The sequence below is a fragment of the Brachionichthys hirsutus genome, chromosome 19 (assembly GCF_040956055.1).
Source record: "Brachionichthys hirsutus isolate HB-005 chromosome 19, CSIRO-AGI_Bhir_v1, whole genome shotgun sequence".
NCBI lineage: Eukaryota > Metazoa > Chordata > Actinopteri > Lophiiformes > Brachionichthyidae > Brachionichthys > Brachionichthys hirsutus.
The window spans coordinates 9,252,926-9,274,672 of record NC_090915.1 but is presented as its reverse complement, the minus strand read 5'-3'; the positions used below and the strand labels follow the sequence as shown (position 1 = coordinate 9,274,672).

General features: G+C 43.8%; 1 protein-coding gene across 1 annotated transcript in view; it reads right to left on the bottom strand.

The window, feature by feature from the left end:
• LOC137908219 (poly [ADP-ribose] polymerase tankyrase-1-like) overlaps positions 1 to 21,251 on the bottom strand; it is a 45,607-nt gene extending 24,356 nt beyond the window's left edge. The window contains exons 1-6 of the mRNA XM_068752588.1: positions 20,711 to 21,251; positions 20,097 to 20,212; positions 17,984 to 18,092; positions 15,407 to 15,502; positions 4,121 to 4,157; positions 2,214 to 2,289 (exon numbers count right to left, since the gene is read on the bottom strand). Of these exons, the coding sequence (XP_068608689.1) occupies positions 2,214 to 2,289; positions 4,121 to 4,157; positions 15,407 to 15,502; positions 17,984 to 18,092; positions 20,097 to 20,212; positions 20,711 to 21,251 (975 nt within the window). The remainder of the gene's footprint in view (positions 1 to 2,213; positions 2,290 to 4,120; positions 4,158 to 15,406; positions 15,503 to 17,983; positions 18,093 to 20,096; positions 20,213 to 20,710) is intronic.
• Between the last annotated feature and the right edge of the window lie 496 nt (positions 21,252 to 21,747).

Genomic DNA, 21,747 nt, shown 5'->3' with positions numbered 1-21,747 from the left:
ATTCCACTTTTAAGATGGAGATCCAAAACTCACCATGTTCTCACACACACACACACACACACACACACGCACAGATGGAGAGCAAAGGAGCCCAGAAAAGGAAATGTATTCCCTGAGAAACTAATAGAAAATTTAATTTCCAGCACGACTGACAGCCAACCTGGTGAAGCAATGAAGAAAGGAGCACATTTTAAAAATGGGGTTAAATTAGAGTGTGTGCCATGCCTGTTCCTGTTCAGTGGGCTTTTTCCTGATGTTAGGCAGTGCTGTGTGTGTGTGTGTGGGGGGGGGGGGGGGGGGGGGGGGGGTAAGTAGGGGGTTTCAATCGCGAGAGCTTGATAACACTGTCCACTCAGCTGTGTTAATAATATCACACTCGAATGGACCCTCAATCTTCTGACAAACACACACACACGCACACACAGGGTAGTAGAGGCAACAGAGGTATGGTTTAGTGCAATAAGAGCAAAACGCCTGTTCATAAACAGAGTTCTGGAGCCAAATAGTGTGCCAGAAAAGGATCAATTATCCTATGTGCTATGTTGATGACAAAGTTCTCCGTTTGGCGTGATTGCAATCCTCCCCTGCCCTCTTCTCAAAAGTGTTTAGCATGTGCATTATCAAGCTGAAAGAAAATATCTCAAGTCTCTCTCTCAAATGTGTGTAATTTTTCTAATTCCTCAAGAGGCTTCTCAAGTCAGTGTTTATTCTTCAGATCTGTGAATTTGTATGAATGGCTGGAGAGGGGCGTGCCTGAACCACTTCCAATTAAAATGATGTGGCGGAGAAGAAAATGAAGTCGAGGGAGGAGAGAGAGAGAGAGGGGGGGGGGGGTGTAATTCTAAAGGAAACATTGTTATCATCAATCATTTTGATTCTGTTGTGCTCTGTTTTTTCCATAATTATAATTTGTGTCCTCCAAAAGATTTGTCTGCATTTGTGAGTGGAGAACGATCTGAAAAATGTTCACACCATCAGACCATTATGTGTCAAACTTGACATCACTTCTTATTAGATAAAGAGATATAATAGGATCATATTGTAATGTGATTGTCTGAGCAGGTTAGAGTGCATTTACAAATTGCAAATCAGTAATCGTCCATTGTTCAGATTTCTGTGTGCAACCAATTCAAAATGATTATTTCAGACAGAGTTCAATATGTTAATAATTTGTGATATTGAGGGAATGAACATTTATCAATTTTGTCTGTTGATTTCAATTTGTGGATTTGGTCAAAGTACAAGAACGACTAATGCCTAATGATTTCTACGATTGCTCAGAATGCACAATATAATTTCTCTTGCACTCTGATTGTAAATCCCCATCACCCCATTAAATCAACCTGGGACCATAACAAGGATAAAACTGCACAGGCAAGACAATATATCCCATCTACCGTGCATGGCTGCTTTGCATCTGTGCGATTAAAGGCCATTACATTTACAGAGTGTGCAGGAGAAGTCATTTTAGAACATATCTGTGCACAATCTTTACATCCTGGACATTGCTGCATTATGAAGCATTAAATTGTAATGTTTCTCGATGATCTCATTTCACATGGTTTTCCCTCGGGGTAACCCCTCCCCAGTCTTTCACCTGCACAGACACTGAGCAAATGAAGCGCTCTTACAATTATCTGCGTCATGGCGATGTGTTGGACACGAGCTGCAGCCAAGCATAATCCACAACACCGAAAGGATGAATAGATGGATTCGTCATTACAGGAAAGAAGCCCCCAGGGGTGATACTGCTGTTGTGGGAGCCAAAGATCTGAGAAAAAAAGCTCTCTTGCCGTCACCTTTTGTTAAAGTATGTTCTTGGTAAAATTCTCCCTGTGGTGGCTAGCCTCGTAAAAGCAGTGGCATCTGAAATTAAATAGCGACAGAAAGACCTAAACCTTTTTGACCAACTCGCCAGTGCAAAATGGACCTTCAATTTTACTAAGCATGTAAGAAGAAGCAGTATTTTTCCTGTCTATTTCTGTCAGGTTGGATAACAGTAATACCCTGTACAACAGGGAGTACTACTACTAAAGCTGGAAAATACACAAGTAGGAAGCGGTCCTCCAATTTATCCAAGGGACTAATCAGCCACGAGCCAGACGTCCCGCTGCGACGCAGCAGAGCTCCAGCTGAAACGTCAGACTCCCCCAGTGTGCGTGAGCCGGAGCTCTGGTGCCGTGATGGGTGCGGTTTTCATGCTCTGTGCTTACCTTGCGGCCGTCGCTCGCATGGCAGTTAACATTGAGCGGAGTAAGCAAGGCCATTAGCTTCTCTTCGTTTCCGCTCCTGCAAATACGCACACAAAAACATTCAAATCAACAACATCCAATACCAGTGCGGGGGTGGGGTGGGGGGGGGGGACATTACCTGCAGAAATGGACTGATATTCACAAATGTTTCTGTGTTTTCTCGTACTGTATACCTTGTAGCGGAGATACAAAGACGTTAAGATTTGTGCTGCTGATCTGTGTTTCTCAGCTAAGTGCTCTGTTATTGACTGAACACCCCAATTCACCCCCAAAGTGTCTCCAAGGCAGCAGGTCAATGCCGCATCATCACTCCACATCCATAAAGGAAGACGCCGTCAGATGGAATGAAAAGGATGGTTCTTCCGTTTCCCCAATTCTGTTCCTTTTTTGTTGAATCTTTCTTCTCTCCGTTCTCTTCCTTTTTCCCTCCTTCTCTACCCTCTGCCTCTTCGACTGTAACCTAACCTCAATGCTCAGCATCCTCCTTGTATTCCTTTGCTCCCTTCTGCTAATGAAGGACCTCCTGCAGTTTAACCTTTACTTTCAATGCAAACGATGGCTTAAAAATGTAACAGACATGATCTGCGTGGGTTGCATTTGTCCAAATATGGACAGCTTGACATGGTTGATTTCTGCAATTTGTCAATATTTACAACCAGCAGCAGACTTAAAAGGCACAGATATGATTGACTGGTCAGAGTTTTTATGTGTCATGAACCTTAACAATGTTGTTTCGTCAGTCGGTGCAGCTCGTCACTTGTATACTGCCGTGCAATCATGACATCTGAGCAAAAAATAACTTGGATAAATAAAATAAAAAAATCCCATAAGCAATGTGTGGGAGTTACACAAAGAGGTTCAGACAGTGTCTCGGCTGAGTTAGAGGCACACAGTTCACACTTAAACAGCCTGCTGACCCCATAATACACCGGGGTACTGCTAAGCTTGGCCAGCTGCTTCTGTGTGTGTGTGTGTGTGTGTGTGTGTGCGCGCGTGCATGCGCCCGCCTGGGTTGAGCGAGCGAGAGCACGAGAGGAAGAGAGAGTGAGGTTGTGAAGGCACTGTGCGCTCAGCCACCCACACACAATCCCAAAGAAGTCCTAGACACATGCAAAATATGAAAACACACACAGAACCCACTTGCACTGCCTGCAACCATAACATCCCTCCAAAATATTCAAGTGTCTCTTGCCTACATGTACTGATCTGAAATATGAAAAACTAGTGTGTGTGTGTGTGCAGTGTCAGAATAGAAAATACAAGTGCTAAACACTTTGACCCACAGAGGCAGATCACTAAAATGAATGAATGCAAGCTGTGAGGAAAAGTACAGGCTGCAGAAAATGATGGAATCTAAAAAATAAAGAATAAATGAATAGGAACATGAAATGAGGAAACAAGATGAGACATAAAGGCAAAGAGAGGAGGCAGAAGGAAGAATAAATTTAACAAAAGGGAAGGAAGAAAAGAGAAGAGTATACGTGACAGGAAAGGAGAAAACCTATAGAGAAGATGAGGGAAGAGGAAGCATGAAAACAAGCCGAGGAGAAGGACAAGAAACATGGAATGGAAACAGAAAACAAAAGTGGATCATTGAGGAGATTAAAGGTGGGGGGAAGAAGAAGAGGGGAGCGATGCAAACGTGGAACAACAGTAAGAAGAAAAAATGATAGAGGAAATGAAAAGAAGTTCTGAAAAAGCAGGAGCATCGAGGGGACAAAACAAGAAGAGAGGAGGGGACAGAACGCAGGATGAAGAGAGGACAGAGAAGAAAGTGAGCATGGAAACAAGAGATTAGAGGGAGGAAAAACCATGAAAAGAGGAAAGCTCTAAACGAAAACAAAGAGCACGCAGAGCGTGGTACTCACCTCGCCGCTTCCAGCAGCTCATCCTTCTTGTATTCACCTAGATGGTTACAGAAGATCATTGTGTCAGACAACTGGCTGCTAACGCACAACGACCACACACAGACACACATGATCAGGCAGCCCCACACATACGTAAAGACCCACAGAGGAAGGATCTATCTACTGGGAGAAAGCACCCCCCTCCTCCTCCTCCTCCTTCTCCTGCTCCTGCTCTCTTTTCTCTGTCATTCTCACTCAGTGCGCACCCCTCTGGCTCCGGTTGCCGTGACGGTGCGTTGCCGGCAGCGACCACAGCACATTCATTGTTTGGGAGACGAGTGGCAGACTGGCAATCGCGCCGCGTCTATCCATCCGTGGGTCCGTCTATCCATCCGTGGGTCCGTCTCTCCTTCCTTTTCCACGCTCTTCTCCCAGTTCTCGACAATCGCTCATATTGCTAAGCATCTTCCCTCACTCGGTCTCTCTGCCCCCCCCTCCCCCCCCAAAGTGGGCTCAGGAGGTGCGGAAATAAACAAACCCCTCCCCCTTCTCTCCGTCTATTAGCCCTGCCCCGCCACCCCCACCCAACTACAGTCACAACATACATGCACACCTTCCCATAAGTGTCTTTGTGCCTAGGAAACGCGTGAGGTGGGGGAGACGGCCGACGTTCACAGAGGTGGAATCTGTTATGTTGTAGGGCCAATTGATCATCATTTTGATCATCAAAAATGTTTCAGGGGACGAGTGAATGATAATGATTCTATTTTTAGTTCCAGATTGTATATTGCATTATTTATTATCATCTGGCTGCTTTAACCCCTGAATGGCCCGCCCTTTGTGTTTCTGCAGGCACAAGTTACTTCATTCCCCATGTATTTAAATGCATTTTAGTTGTTTCCATTTCTTTGGATTGCTAATATTTTATCTTATTATTATGGGTTAGGGGCCTCAAATCTCAGCAGGAGAGGAAGCTTGACATCTTTATTCAGTTAGATACTACTGGTATAAATTGTGCGATGAAACTCAGCTGATCCACGAGCGCTACATTTCTGGGTGGATGCGACCATTTTATCATCACAGTGCATTTTTATGGCTACACTTAATTTAAAATAATTACCAAACTCTTCATGGTAAGCTACTGTGGAAAGATAGAAAAGACAGATGGGTGCTTTATTCTGCAGTTCACTCATTTAAAAAAACTGTGACATCAAATTGCCTGAGACTTTTCTGTAGAGTAATTTTTTGAACTTTTGGAATTTCCCCCCGGCTTCCCTTTGATACAAAGATCATTTCTCCCTGCCTGTCAATGACAGCAGATTGATGGTGCAACCAATGAGAAAGTCCTGGGTGGAAACATTGATGAGCCTAAGAGTGGCGACCGTGAAATAAGAGCTAAAGCAACAAGCATTTTAAGACTAACATCTATATCGTTGACTCGAGACAGAAAGAGGCAGCTGCGTCGGAGCAACGTTCTGTAGCTGTTCTAAAATGATTTAATTCATGATTAGACTGAGAAAAAATCTGATCATGTCCTGTAGTTTTAAAGCACCTCTTAATAAGAACATTCAAACACATACACAATCCTAGAGAAAAATAACACAAACCGGACTTGTGTGCGAGTTCAGCTGAAACGCACGCTTCATCCTGCCCACTGCCTTCCTCCTTACTGTGTTATTAGCTTGTGGCTACACATCCACTGCTTACATCTAAACATCTAAAATATAAAGTACTAGGATCACAACAAAGCACAATGGGGGGGTCATAAATGGCTGAGAGAAATATGTTAGATAAAATACAACCTGCTATTGAAAATTCATGCTTAGCTCAGGTTTAAGGAAAGTAAAAAAAATTACCCAAACGCTGATAAAAACTAGAAATCACTGTGTATGAATGCATTGGCCCGACCCGAGTGTATTCAAGCTGGACATTTAACAAAATATGTTTTACCCTGAACCAGATGCATCCACTGCTTCAAATTAAAAGCTAACCAACAGGAGTCATTTATTGTCAAAGAACTTTGTCGTTCGTGCTATTCTTCAATGAAAAAAAAAGACCACAAAACATAATGTGAACATGTTTTTTGTTCTTTTGTCATTGCAGAGGGAGACGAACAGAAGAAGTGGAAAGTAGATGCTCGTGTAGAACAACACATAATCTGCATAAATAATGCATTTTACAAAAAACTGCATGAAAAGTGACTTCAGGGTATATTCTGACATAAAACAATAAGGTAAACTGCCAGATCATACAGCAAAAACAAACATCTCAGCTCGAGACTGGACTGAGAGGTTAACATTTAAATACAGTATTTAAAAAAAAAACACACACAAAGAACTATGGTGAGGTAAATGAGATACATATAAATTGAAAGAGGGTGATGAGGACGGGCTGTGTGAGCACTGCACAGATGGGGGAATTAAACAGGGTGAGCGGCGAATAGGAAAGGTTCCAGAGAAGGGAATAGGGGGAGGAGAGAGGAACAAAGGATTTGTAGATGAAAGAGGGAAGGGATGATTAGAGATCTGGAAGCTGACATGCATGGATTTGACACGGCATAATTGGCGTTAGGGGGGGGGGGGGCTAAGGCTGCACATTCAGTGGGAGAAGAACGGGGAGACGAAGGGGAGTTTTAAGATAGGAAAATATGAATACTCAGAGCCGAGAGCGACCCGAACAGAGAGAGATCAAGGCGGTTAATATGATGCTGTATTTTTTACCAATTTATTGGTCGTGAAAGAGTCATTTTCCATTACACACCCGACAGTCACAGTCCTTACATCAGGATGGATTCTATCATCTGGACAGTTAACTGAAAATGTTGAAATCAACATTTATAGCCTCTGCTGGACTTGATTTCATCATTTCATCCACGAGTTACCAATGTTTGCGCTCGCCGCTTATTAAACTAAAAAAGATACCAAGGCGTGCTCAGTGGTGTGCGTCAGCACTGTCCACGTTACATGAAACCAAGGTTTGTGCACAGCAGCACAGATTCTCTGCACAGAGAACAAACACGGCTCCAAACCGGTCAATGCTTTGAACTTCGCCCGTTTAAAAAGGGAACTTTAGAGCCTCTGTTCCAGGCAGACTGGGTGAAGTTAGCATGTGGTTCTCAAAAAGCAATAAACATCTGAAGCCACAGTGTTCACGCTTCAAGTCGAAATGCTCATCTCCTTAACTTAACTTCTATTCTACGCGAGTTACGCCTTTTGATGGCGTGTCTTTCAATTCAATTAGTCTCTAACTCAACTTCACAGAAATGCAGACTAAAGACATGCATAGATGTACAGACATGGACGCTCCGTGTGTGCGTGTCCTGTAGTCAGGCCTACTAACTCCAAGTAGAAGAGACAAGGACAGGTTAAAAGTTGGACAAGGCCAGCTGCCTCCTGAATGATGATGTGTGTGTGTGTGTGTGTGTGTTTCGTGTTGTGCTCAGGTGAGAATATGTCAATGTCACGCGTGTGCATGCGTGTGCATGCGTGCGAGTGCGTGCGTATACATGTGTGTTGTTGTGCATTTAAATCAAGTCAGAAGTTGAGCAATCCGTCTATAATCTGAGCAAGGTTGCAAGTGGGTCTGTGCACACTGAGACTAACCAAAGGGGGGGGGGGGGGGGGGGGGGGTTGAAATTAAAAAGATGGTGCTTTGGGCCTTTTGCTGACTGGCTTGGCTGACTTCAGACTCATAACTTACTGAGTGATTAATGGGTCCACGGTGAACCCAGAGAAACACTCTGGATTATCTGAAGTGCTTTAGTTACTTTGTAAAAGTAAAGTGCCCAACTCTTTGTAATTTATCATGATAGAATACCAGAGCGTGTCCGTCTGAGACCTTTAGTGGTCACGGCCAAACAAGTCCATTTTAAATTGTCCAGACTATAATTTGCTGTCGGTGAGGGTGGAGGCCGTTCGGTGTGTTCAAATGTTTTCATCAATCTTCTTAATATGATTTATTTTGTTGCTCCTGTTTAGTATGTGTTCCGATCCACCAAAGAGTGCGTGTGGCTTTTCAGAATAGTGTTGCTGTTAATAAATATCAAACAGTCGTTCATCCGTCTCGCTCATCCCTCGTCTCCGCCTAAGTGGAGGCTATGATACCACCGGCGTTTGTTTGTCTGTCTGTCCGTTAGCAAGATAACTCAAAACGTTATGGACGGTACTTGATAAAATTTTCAGGAACTGTTGGGAATGTTTCCACAAACAGATCCTGGATTATGGATACATTTGAAACTTTTTTTTAACATTGCAGTCGGTTGATTATTGACTAATGTTTATGGAAATTGACACTGCCATGTGTGTGTGTGTGGGGGGGGGGGGGGGGGGGGGCTCTATCTCACCACTGAATTTCATCTGGATCGGATCCAGAATGACGTTCTGAAAAAATATTACATTTTAACATTGATAATCTGTTAAAATCAACTTAAATTCACTTTTACTTTTCGTGGTTGGTGTATAAAGACACCAAGAACAATTTAGAACATTTCGATGATGATCCAGATCAACACGTGGATCGTGTAAATCTAATTATGAGGGGAGTGTGCTGGTCGGCGGAGGTCTGCATTCGGAGTGCTTTTCTAGTTATTCATGTGATGGCTGAACACTCCACACTATTATTCTTACAGTCCTAAGCAGTAGCACTGAATATAAATTCATTGGTCTTCCGAGATGAGATTAAGCCTCATTAAGAAACATTTTGAAAAGGTAATTAAACATTTTTTTCTTTCACGTAAGAAAGTGTTTTCCTTAAAACCAAGAACAGTACAGTTTGGTGCTTAAATAGAGACCCATCTATGATCCTCAGTCTTCAAACAAGTCGGATAAAGGAAACAGCTTCAAATGGTCAAACATCATTATTTCCAATGACCCCCCCCCCCCCCCCCCACCTTCTAAACACATACAGGTTCCTTATTATTAGATCTTCAAACTTCTGAAGAGCAAATGCTGGCTTCTGCTGAACAGATGTTTTACTTTGTGTTCGGCAATGCTGAATAAAGAAAGTATTTTTCAATTCCTGCAAGGCATAAAGGCTAGAATCTGTTTGATTTCCATGACGATCATTAAAGCCTGCAGATTTTAGCACACATTAACTCATTTTGCTCAGTATAATAAGTACAGCCTTTTCTTTCGGCATATATTTAAATTCATCAAAACCTTCCATTTTTCAGGAGATATCCATACCGTGTGGATGTGGAATTAGTATGCGCTCCCATTTTCTTTACTTTAGCAGCGTTTCTTATCAACCCACTCCTGCAGAGTGGCCCGACTGCCCCTGCCAGCTCGGTGTTGTGAAACCATGTGGTAAACTAGGCAATTTTGGCTGCAGGAAAGCATCCCAAACGGGCTGAGGGAACCTTGAAAGCACATCTTTCAGTCACACACACACACACACACGAAAAGTCACTTTGTTGCGTGTCTCTTGCTAGGTCATTTTGGAAATGGTGCTGAGGGTCATTCATCTCTGGAGACAATCGAAAGCCAGTCGTTGTGGTAATCAACGAGCATGTCACTGATAAGAGGGGGAAAAGCTACACACTTATTCTTGCAGCCACATGATTTCACACCCTCTTCCAAACACACACTCCCGCACACACAAGCACTCTAAGGTGCACAGAGGATTAAGATTGCCTTTGCTCCGGCTATATTAGCCGGGCGAAGCCCTCTGAGCCACTACAGCAGTTCTTTGTCTTCATGATTAGGCTGCGAACACACGCCTGTCAGAGCTAGCCTCTCCTCCTCTCTAATGGCATTCACTCAGAGTCTGTTTGTCTGTCAGCCCATCTACTGACATTCTTTGCTCCCACAACTATTCTTTAACTTCCCGAATGAAACATTTTCTCTACTATCTGTATTCTATACACTTCCTACCTTTCGTCTTGCTCTTTCTCTGACACTCTTCCTGTTTCCCCCCCCCCCCCTCCTCCCATACGCTTTCTCTGCTACTGCGATCCATCCACCAAACCTCCTCTCTTAAACCTCTCACTTTCTGGCAGTGTGAAAGCGTGCTGGCTAATTTTGTGTTAAAACTTCCTGCCGACCATGGACCTCTCTTCAAAGCATCATTTTTTTCTTTTATCTTGCTTTTAAAAAGATTCCAAGCGCCAGTGTGTCTCTAATACAGATATAACAGAAACAAACAACTCATGCTGAAGTCCAGCAAGTTGCTTGTTTGTTTGCTCCATAGCAACAGCACGAGCCCGGACATCAGTGCAGTGTGGGATTATAATTGTTTCACGAAGATGACAACCTTCCTAGCAGTGAATAAAACCCAGTTAGGAGCAGTTCCAGTTGTGACAAAATGACAGCAGTGATGTACAAAAGATGAGGCGAGTGCCTCCATATAGAGGCGTATTAAACACCTAACAAACGTAAGAAAATTAAGACCATTTCTTCAGTGTGTCCCGAAAGGAAAGAAGCAGGCGAGAGGGTAAAGGGGCGGGTTGGACGGCTGATCGATGACTTGCCATCAAGCAGACATTGACACTGTGTTGTCGGGGGTTGCAGCGTCCCTCATCTTGGGCTTTGCCACCGGAAGGGATTGCCTAGCGTGACAGCTGTGGCATGGTTAGCCCTCCATCCAGCTTGAGGTCCTTCTGAAAATGACCATCAATCACAAGAGCCGTGGTGCCTTGCTGCGTGTGCCTCTAGTCCCTCTGCTAAAAATAAATAAAATAAAAAATCTACTGAAGAAGAACAAATATATTGATCAATGGTATTCTAACAATTAAAAATGTGCAAATGAAAGAGGTCTGGTTCTGACATCTGTGGATCCATGATGCATGTTTTGATGGAGAATATACAAGAGGGTGAGACGGCGCTGAAGCTGCTTCCGTCAGGCAGCTCTGGAAAGACAAAACGACGGCCACGCTGTACATAAATGCTTTCAGTTCAGTCAAATGATGAACTGAACATAAAACAAATAAAGTATGAATGAACATGATCACGATGCACCATTTTCCATAAACTGGGAGAGGCTAATATTTCATAGCGAGTAATCAAAGCTCATAAGATCAAGTTAATTACAGTTAACTACAACTCCAATGACGTATAGCTTCAGAAAGACCCTCGTCAGAAACAGGGCCTCTGATTGGTCTAAAGACTTGTTGTTTTCTTGTCTTCATTGGGACTGCCAGCGGTCGGCAAACAACAAGAACTCACAGAGGAAAATAATCACCCGACAACGAGCACTGAATTCATCATTATAAATATTTTTTTAAAGTAGCTTTCCTCTTCAAAGATAAAAACAAACTGCTGAACATAAATATGGATTTGGATGTAGATTACCATTGCTGTGGTAGAAGCTTTGAAGCATTCGTGTCAGCCATACAGGATTGAAAGCCGTTTGATTTTCTGCGGATCATATTTTCCCCCCGTCTCCTTCCATGCAGCATATCCTAGTAGCTGCAGTTTATTTGTCCCTGACAGCCTATTACCGCTATCCACGAGTCATTCCTGAAGATGAAGAGCCATCAATGACAAGCTGATGGGGGGGGGGATTCTTGAGGGGTGGAGAAAAAAATGGTTCTTCAGGTTCTCTACATTCTGTATTGGTGACAGACTGACAACGAAGTGAGATGCTGGAAACCAATACCATATGGGGAAGACACACTCCATCAGAGCAGACCACGAGCGACAGTGTTTTAATGAACAAGATAATAAAGCACACTAATAAGAGCTGCTCTGCGATGTGTGAGGCCAACCGTGTTGTTGTTCAGGAAAATGTAAAGCTGAAAACATAGATACAAAACTAATAAGACGAGGTGGAGCGACTCAAATCCAAACGAGGTCACTGCTTGTTGGACTAGGGTGTAAACATAATCTTGTTGTGTGCTTGTAGTGTAACATAATCTTGTTGTGTGCTTGTAGTGTAACATAATCCTGTTGTGTGCTTGTAGTGTAACATAATCCTGTTGTGTGCTTGCAGTGTAACATAATCCTGTTGTGTGCTTGCAGTGTAACATAATCCTGTTGTGTGCTTGTAGTGTAACATAATCTTGTTGTGTGCTTGTAGTGTAACATAATCCTGTTGTGTGCTTGTAGTGTAACATAATCTTGTTGTGTGCTTGCAGTGTAGCAAGACAAAGTAAAGCTTTCTTTCTTTCTTTCTTTCTTCTGCTCCAGAGTCGCAGTAACATGATTCCATCAATGAAACATCATGGAGGAAGAAACAATGATCTACTGAGAGGGGCTGCTTGGAAAAGTTTGAGCGTCTGCTTTCATACTTTTGCAAAGTTCGGCGCTCCAGAGTGATCCCGAGTGTGCATTATGCACCACCTTTACTACGCTGATCCATTGTTACCGACCAAGAGAAACACTTTGGTCCTTTACACCCGTCTATCAGCCGCAGTCTGGTTAAAGGTCACACAGATATTCCCTTCATTTGCCGAAGCACAGTGACGTGCGTGTGTGTGTGTGTGTGTGTGTGTGTGTGTGTGTCGACTGTGGTCCAGGGGAGAGAATTGATCTCTCTAAGGCTCAGAAGCAGCCAGTCTGTGAATACCAATCAGAGGTAATTAATAGCAGCTAATGGACTGTTTCTCACTCTGTTATCATCTCTCCATTGTCTCTGTTTATCCCCCCAGAATTTCTCTCCTTTTTAAATCATGCAGCATAATTAGTACAGTGATGAATTATCACCCTTTTCTTTTTATTCATTTACTGTCCTCAGATTTAAGCTTCTAGACACATCTGAGACTTGAATATCTGAGTATATGATTTTGCATGAAAAAAATTAGCATGAGGTCACAGAGTGAACTTTTGAGAAGTAGCTGTAAAAATTGTGCTTTCTGAAGGTACGATGGTCCCGATCTTTCAGTAGCATCATTATGAGCTTCGTGACAGCATGGCAACATCATCTCCTTCACTTTCTTCTACAGGCCCTGTATTTAAGCTTCTTGAGCAGGGAAAAAAAGTGCCGTTCTGACAAAACAAAAATGAAATTCAAAGGTTAAAACGTAATTTAAATATATTTATATATACCGGCATATTTTATTTTTTTCAGTTTCACTTCTTCAACTACCAAATAGAAGAACATAATATTTCAGAGAGCATTTGGTTGGTTGTGAAACAACTTGGAGCTAATTTATGGATCAATATAAATTACCATTACCAGAGACTGGGGCTGAAAACTGTTCTAACCTTAAGCAGCAACTCTGCATTAAACAGAACACGTAGGAGGAGGAAAAGGGCTCTGCTGCTTTAGATAATTATACAGACGCAACAAGTGTTCAATCGCAATAATGTATGTTCTTATTTACAGAGTTGCATGCTTTCACTCATGGAAGAGGAATTTCAATCCCTTTTATCAAAGCCTGACCGAGCTGACGACACTGAAAGGCACTGCTGCCAATGGTAATTATAACAGTGGATTTGATCCAGGATGCTGCTGGGTGAAAACACAACGTCACCGGGTGGCGGTTTAGGCAATTAGTACAAGATGCAGTAAATGTGACTGATCGGATGCAGAGACAAAATTAACCAATCCTCTGGTAGCTGCTGATTTGTGCATGAGAAGCATGAACTGTCATTACAAACTTATCGCTGCTGTCTTTTTCAGCAAGAATGAAACGAGCCCATCTGCTGCTTTCGGGGCTTTTTTTTTTTATTAGAGTGAAATATTTTGGCGTTTTAAGGTGTCTGAATTTGTCACTTGGTGACTACTAATAGGATTTCTTCACAGAGAACATTTTGACATGGCTTAGCAAAGTAAATATGTCATTGACCACCTTAATTACGGTTGCATTCTAATTGGATGATCCAGTGCCAGTGTCGTAGCTTCGTAGACGATGGCTCATTGGAGCAGCTTAATGAATCGCCCAAGAGGAACAGAGCCATCATTACCTCTGCCAACGAGATTTGTTCGTCACTCACCATCTTGTCTCCGTGTGTCTCTCGCTCACCGAGTACAATCGAATCTGAGCGCCACCCTAGCTGCTGTTTGTTCAAAGTTGATTAATATTCAATTCCTTAAGTTACCAGACCACAAGTTTGTGTGTCAAAGCTTTTACCACCAGATACATCAATTAATTTTTGTGTTCAGACAAACACCAATCCCTTTCAGACGACACAAATAGATGCTTTCAAATCCGCACACTGGCGGCAGCACGACTCATTTGATGGACCCTCACGGGCTTCCATTGTTCCTGCTATGCAGCTAGCTCAGGGTCTCTGCTGGCAACATTTATCTTCCAAGAATAGAGAAAAACAATGCAGTACGGTTGAATGAACAGGGATGTTATTTTACCTCCTTTCTATGACTGTTAACACAAAAAAAACACACATTTTGTTTTAGCCAGCTAAATTTACCGTAGTAAAATAACATAAGAATTTATCTTCTGTGCTCGCAGGAATGTGCTACTACTGAAAAACAGTATCGCCTCAATACGCAAACGTATAGTCATGGTTTAATCAAATGTGTAAATTACTAAGTATTGCTTCAACCTTTGCACGTTTAAAAAAAGACTCACAACTCATCAAAACATAGACCAACAAATGCTCATGCAATAGAGGTTTGCTTTGTCTGTCTGTTTTAAAGCTTTCCAATAAAGGAGACAGAATAAATTATGATCATATTTGAAAGATATATTTTTAATTCGTTTCTGATTTAAATGTTGTAACTGTGTCCCGGCGGTTCCTCCACCACTGAGCCGGTGTAATGAGTCCTGCCGCCTTTACGGGGTCGTAACAATGAAAGAGCAAGTAATTAGTCAGCGTTTCACTACGACGTTTCCGTGCCAATGAGTTCACCGATGCTGTTAAGGGTGGAAAAGCAGAAAAGCCTCTTTCTGCAGTTTTATTGAAGGAGAAAATTGAATATTTTGATGAAAACGCAAGTGGGATAATCTGAAGATGAGCGTGAGAATATTAACAAGCCCATCGAGTGCAGAAAAAATACATTAGTACAGAAAGGAAAGCAGGAGGAGACGCATATTTGACCCCTGGATGGAGAGAAATATAATGTAGGAACCATTATGTGTACAGCTAGCCTTGGATAAAATCCAGAATAGCAAGCAGAGTGGATCAGTGGCATAGGCTTGTAATAAGAAATAAGACGCTGAAATTGTGTGCAGTCGTAGACCAAACGAGGAAATGGATGTTTGTTCAAAGTTGTGAGCAAAATAATAACATCTGGAGAGAAGTAAAAACATACAAGACAGTAAAGAAAAAACAAAAAAAACAGGAAAGATACAGACAAATCAATCTGCCACACAAGTTTGGCACGCAACTCTTCTGAAATATAGACAGGAACTGGCCTGAGCGAGTGACGGACGACAGACGATACGGAGTACAGAGACAGGAAACTGACCTGTGAGCACAGCTTTGGCCGAGGGTTCGGCCAGATCCAGGGCGGACTTGCCATCGGTGTTGCGGATGTTGGGTTCTGCTCCATGCTGCAGTAACACTGTACAACAGGGCAGACACAGACAGTAGCTGAGCTCCTGGACTGACATGCAAACTCCTCGACATAAACCTCCTCCTACTCCTCCTGCTCCTCCTGCTCCTCCTGCTGCTGCTGAGCCACATCCTGCTCCATAAAAAGCTCTCCCTAAACCTCCTTCTTTCTCTTCCTGTTGCTCCTCTGCTGTCCCTCCTTGTCTGATTGTGTCTCCTGGTTCTCTCGGTAGCCCTCCTGCATGTCCCGTTTCACATTCCTCTCCTTCTCCTCCTCCTCCTCCTCCTCCAGCTGCTCCTCCTCTGTTGCTAGCGCTGCTCCCTCGGCTGCCCCTGGCTGCCCCTGCCCCACAAGCCATGCTGCTGATGTAAACAGACATGCAACAACGATCGCCTGGGAAACGGAGCGGCTATGTGGCGGGCTACGACGCAAAGCGCACCGCAGGTTCTACGGAGGAGGCTACAATTAAAAACAAATAAAACTGAGTGAAAGGGGAGACGCTACGGCTAGCAGCAGCAGCGAGGAGGCGGCCAGGCAGCGGGAGTGGAGAGACTCTCGCCTCTCCAACGGACTGAGCGATGCAGCGGAGAGCAAGATGAGAGGGGAAGGGGGGGGATGTGGAGGAGGGGGCGTTCACTGAGAGACGGGGAGGATGGGAGAGGTAGAGGACAAAATAGTTGAGGGAGAACGTTTGTATGAGGGAGAGGAGAGGAGGAAGACATGTGACTACCATACAGGTATGAGCTGAATAACAAACTACCTGCTCTCCCTCCAGCACCGTACACGAGTTCTTCAGGGGGTCACATGTCAAGACGCTCCCTCCCTACTATTGTGACCCCCCCTGGTCTACATGCATGAGCATGTTTGTGCACGTTTGTGCCCCTGCGCTGACGCAGACCAAAATCACCCACTCACCCCTCACCAAAAGAATATGATTTAGCTCTGCACCAATCCCACACACTGGTGCTGGTGGAGAGTACGCCTCTCTAGAGCTAGACGGTGAAATGACGTACAGAAACGCATTAACAGGTTCGGATCCAGTCCGGGTCGTTGTTTATATTTGCGTTATTTAAGTTATAACGCATATAAAGCATTCATCCATCTCATCAACCTTACCGACATCTGGGAAAATAAAACGATAAAATGTAAGGCTGGAAAGTGTGGATTCTCACGGGACAATAAAAAGGATACCGAGGAGAAGTGAGGACACCGTTTATAGAGGCAGTCATGTTTAGAGTCGCAGCCAATCACAAGCCTGCCTTAGGATTTCCAAGATCTTCTTATCCCAAGTATGTTGATGAGATTTTTATCCAGACCTTGAGCTTTGGAGGATGCACATCTGGTAATGAGAGATTAATTCCTTCCTCAAGCTGTCTGAGAGGATGGAGCATCCGTCGCGTTGAGCCGTCTGACTTGATTTGACTCGCTCTGCTCCAAGTTTCCAACCTGACAGTCTGACCAAAGCTCTGCTCGCTGTGGAAGGCCCCAGAGGCGACGTGATCTTTGTTTTTCACGGCTTGGGTTTGTAATATAAATGCCGAAAGGTTGGTAAACCAAACACTTATGAAATGCAACAAAGTCACTGCTTAAATTGAAATGTTGCATGTCAATCTGAAAAGCTCAGACCATTGAACCGTCCGGCAATCAGTTAAAAACTTCATGGAAAAGCTGATAGACGATATGCAAATGAAAATATCTTTACACGACGGAATTTAATCTGAATTAGTGGCGCTTCGTTATTTCACATGTGAAGACCTGGTTCACAGCAGTACAAATCAGGATTATTGAGAAAACCTCCGGCTTGAAACAGAGTCCTTCAGGGTGACGTCCGCAGCAGCCATCAGACAAATAAAAGCCTGGGGAAACTTTCCCTCCTTGTTGCTCTCAGCACTCCAAACTAACGCTGGCAGCAAGGTGACGCCGAGCACCATTTCATCATTCATGTTATTACGACTCATGCTGGATGATGTTTTTCCATTAAGATCGTAACGATTATCCCACAGACTTACTGCTCGGACACGTTTCAGCATAGCACATACACTCCAGCTTCTCCTCGGGGATCAGTGATGCAGCCTCTACGTAATTCAGTTCACATTTAAAGAGCGACGCAGCCGCAGATGTCCTTTCTGCTGCTCCGCATTATAAACGAAATCTGTTTGCTAGAGATCGTGTATTGCGAGACAGAAATGAATCAATGCTCTTCTGTCCCCCGTGTGGGCCTATGAATAAGACGTAACAGGGTAGATGCAATTTAGAGGTTATTGGTTGAAAATAATAGCATTCGGTCTGTGGGTGGTTTATTATGGTCTCTGAAATTGCTGCGCGATTATACCGAACTCCAGATTGTGACTTTGGAGGATAAAAATTCAATATTACAAATCCAGTTCACAACATAATATCTAAAACTTTGTTACAGCATCGGCCCCACAAACTGCGCAGGAGAGCCACCATCTCTCCTAGCCTGTAATAGCTGGATGCTTTCGTGCTCACCTATGCAGACATCTATCTTGCCCTTGATGGCAGCTTCGTGGAGGGGCGTGTAATTCCAGTTGTCTCGAGCGTTGGGGTCGGCCCCCTGACACAGCAACAAGGAAACCACCTGAAACCCGAGATAAAGAACGTTTGAATTTACTCTTTGCATTGAAAACAACATCTATTCTCTATTTCTAACACTGCTGAAAGAGACTTGTTTTTTATTTCAGGCATTCCTCACAATGCAAGTCGAGTGCTTGCGTAAAAACACCCTTGTAGGTGATTTTATTTCACCTTTATTTTGCCAGGTAAAATCAATTAAGAGCAGCTTCTCATTTACAACGACGCAACAGTCAACTATTGAACGATATCGTTTCTGTTTAAACTGAGAGCTTCAATGATTTTTGAAGGGAGTTCCAAACACTCGCTGCGGCAGGGGTGAAAAGGAATTTCAGGAAAAGGTTTCGTCGTGCAGTTTGGATGAGGTTTACTCTCCCGTCTCATTGCTAATCATCGGTGCCCTCGTGCAGCCGCATTAGCAGGACGCCGTTCTGACAGGGTCACAAAGTGCTTTTCTAGAAAGCACTAAAAGCCTCTAAAACCACAGACACGAGATTAATGACTGTGGTTAATGGCGAGCAGGCCAAAAGGCAGAAGCACATCTGTCACAGATATTCCACAACATCACCACCATTTGTTTGGCGCTCATAACAGCAGGGGTTGCGGATTCCTGCCGAGTCCTTTCTGAACTTATCTGTCGATAGCTGCTCGTCAACTTTTTATTATCGGCGGCAATCAATTAACTTCTATCCTAGATTTACAGGAAGACAGAGAGCACGACGTAGCCATTAGCCCGTTGCGATGATGCGCTAGCCGGGACAGAAATTAAAAAGTAATTGTGGGAAGACTCTCCATCAAAGGTCAATGTTTGTGCCTGTCATAAATATCTGAGAGCCTTTACCACATTTGATTGTCACTGACAGGTGTGATGGCTGCCCTCTCACCTGTCAGTGATGGAGTCTCTCTCTCTCTCTCTCTCTCTCTCAGTCACACACACAGTCACTTTGTGGATTTGCACCTTATGAACTCTGAAGTCTGCAAAGCTTGAAGCACGTGGGTGGACTTCGTGATGAAACTCGGAAATCTAAACTGAAGCAGCCACCAAGGTCGTTTAAAACGGGAATATGCAAAATAAATACCGGCACGCCCACATCTGTTGTTACCGTCTTGTTCTCTAATAATTAGATGCTAAAACTATAACAATATATCGCATTACTTCCACAGAGCTGAGATCTTGTGAAATCTTTTTTTTTATTTTTTATCTATTACATTTTAAATTCATGATATGCATTTGGCCAATTAAAATATGTTTTTCCCTTGAGTGTGAATAAAGTTCCACAATAAAATTAGTTAAGTAGCAGTTAGTAACTGGTATGAAAAAAGAAGCAGTCACCGTCCGGTACACGCCGATTTATATCACTGCTGCATTAACGTGTTTGTTGCAGATGTTCCATGCTCCAGATGTTATTGCTGTAGATGTTTAAAGTGTAGCTCACTATTTGAAAGATGGGGTGGCTCAGTCTACATCACTGATTCATATTGCATGAGATCAAGATGGTTGCAACTCTAAAAAAATAAACTTGTGTAGTTTTTTTTCCATGCTTTAACATTTATAATGCATATAATTTATAATGCCTTTATTTATTTGGCTGAAGAAGTGAGAGAATTTCCCAACAGATTAAAAAACAACGACTATTTCAATTGATCACAAAAATGTATATCACTAGATTTGGAGAGTCATAGTTTCACATAGGGATGCACTGAGACCACTTTTTGTCAGTAAAAGTACATGGACTACAATACCAGATACTATATGGGTGCATCGATAAATTGAGTGAACAGGAAACATGTGAAAGCTGGAATCTGAGAAGCAACAGGTACCGGTAATAAAAGCTCTGCCTGCAGCTACACTCCGCATGAAGTCGAGTAGAAGTACTGTGTACACCAACATAACAAACACGAGAGTAAGGTACGACTAAAGTTACAGTAGCAAAACAATAGCAAAAAAATCCACAGCTTCACACGGATAAGACAAAATGAGAGTAGCTTGAATCGTTGTTTGTTTTCTCACCTCGGAGTGGCCGAATGAGCAGGCGTTGTGAAGCGGAATCAGACCCCCATCGTCCCGTGCGTGGACATTAGCGCCCGTCTGAAGCAGGTGGTCCAACACGTCTCTACGACCAAAGCCTGAGTTCAGGTCAGACAGAAGCGAAAGTGGATCGAGGAAGACGACAGAAAGAAAAAAGGTGGAGAGGAGGAAGGGTTAGAATACTGGTATAAAAACTATCAACGGGACAGCAGAAAAGAAGATCAGAATATAAATCCGGTAGCTTGGAAGCAGCAACATTTAATGCACCGTCAAGTAGATCCATATATTTTATGGCTCTTTACCATGGTGTGATAAATGCAATAACATTTTTGCTTCCAACTTCATAAATAATTTTAGACACGAAATGCATGAAGATATCCGATCAGATCCACGACAACTCACAGGCCGCATCCTAATTCACTGATGTCATATCAAATATAACAATGCTAGCATCTTTCAAAGGTTTTTGGTTGATCGTCTATCAAGCAGAAATTGATGACCCCCCCCCCCCCCCTCTCACTCACATCAATCAGTAATAACGCCTTCCCAGCACTTTAAACACTTTAAAATGTCATTTTTATTTTTATCACGGTTACCTGCAGCAAAATGCAGCGGTGTCGATTTTCGTCCCGCCATGTCTTTGGCGTTCACGTTCACCGCGTCCACTAGTTTCTTCACCCTCGAAACATCTCCGCTTCGACAGGCTTCGAACAGCTCCCTGAATGCCCCGTTAGCGCCGCCGCCGCCGCCGCCGCCGCCGCCGCCGCCGCCGCCTGAGTCGGGGGTGGAGACGGGGCTGGCACCGCTACCTCCGGTCGTAGTTGGGGAGCTAGCGCTGCTGCTAGCGCCGCTGCTAGCGCCGCTGCTAGCGTTGCTGCTAGCGCTGCTGCTAGCGCCGCTGCTAGCGCTGCTGCTAGCGTTGAAGGCCAACGCTGGGGAGGTGGTGGTGGGAGAGGCGGGGGCTACCGCACCGTCAGCCGCGTTCTCGAGCGCGTCTCTTTGGAGAAGCCTCGTAGGATGGTCGCTGGGTGCCGGCGGGGAGCTGAGTGGAGTACCGGTGAGAGAGGAGCTGCGCGGTCGGGAGGAAAGCAGGGAGTTTGGCTGCAGCTGCTGAGAGGTGCGACGAGGCGTCGCCATTTTCACAACAGCTCCCAGGTCCCCCCCCACGAGCAACAAAAACACTGGTGACGACTTCCGGCGCACAAAATCAGACTTCCGCTTTTAGCTGGACTTCTGGAGTCGTGTTTACGTTTCTGTGGACTGTCTCCGCTGGGTTTAATGGAGTTTTGTTTAGTATAAGAGCAAGTATTTAGCTTATTACGTCTACACGCAGGACAGATTGTCTCATACTTTTTAGTTTTATGTGAGAATTCATGAGTGTGAAAGTATTTTTTTAAGATAAATAGATGCAGTCCTTTTGTCAAACCACTCCCTTGGAGCCCGAACACACTTTGTATCGTGCAAATTGTCTGTGCAAGAATACCAACACTGGGGCACCGTGACCGTGCCATGCTGGGATTATGTGCTGGTCAGCGATGACCCTTGACCCTTGACCCAAATCCCATGCGAAACCTGAGAGCTTGGTTGGAAGTTTAAACACACTCCGTGGACTCAGCAGGAGTTGGTTGTCATC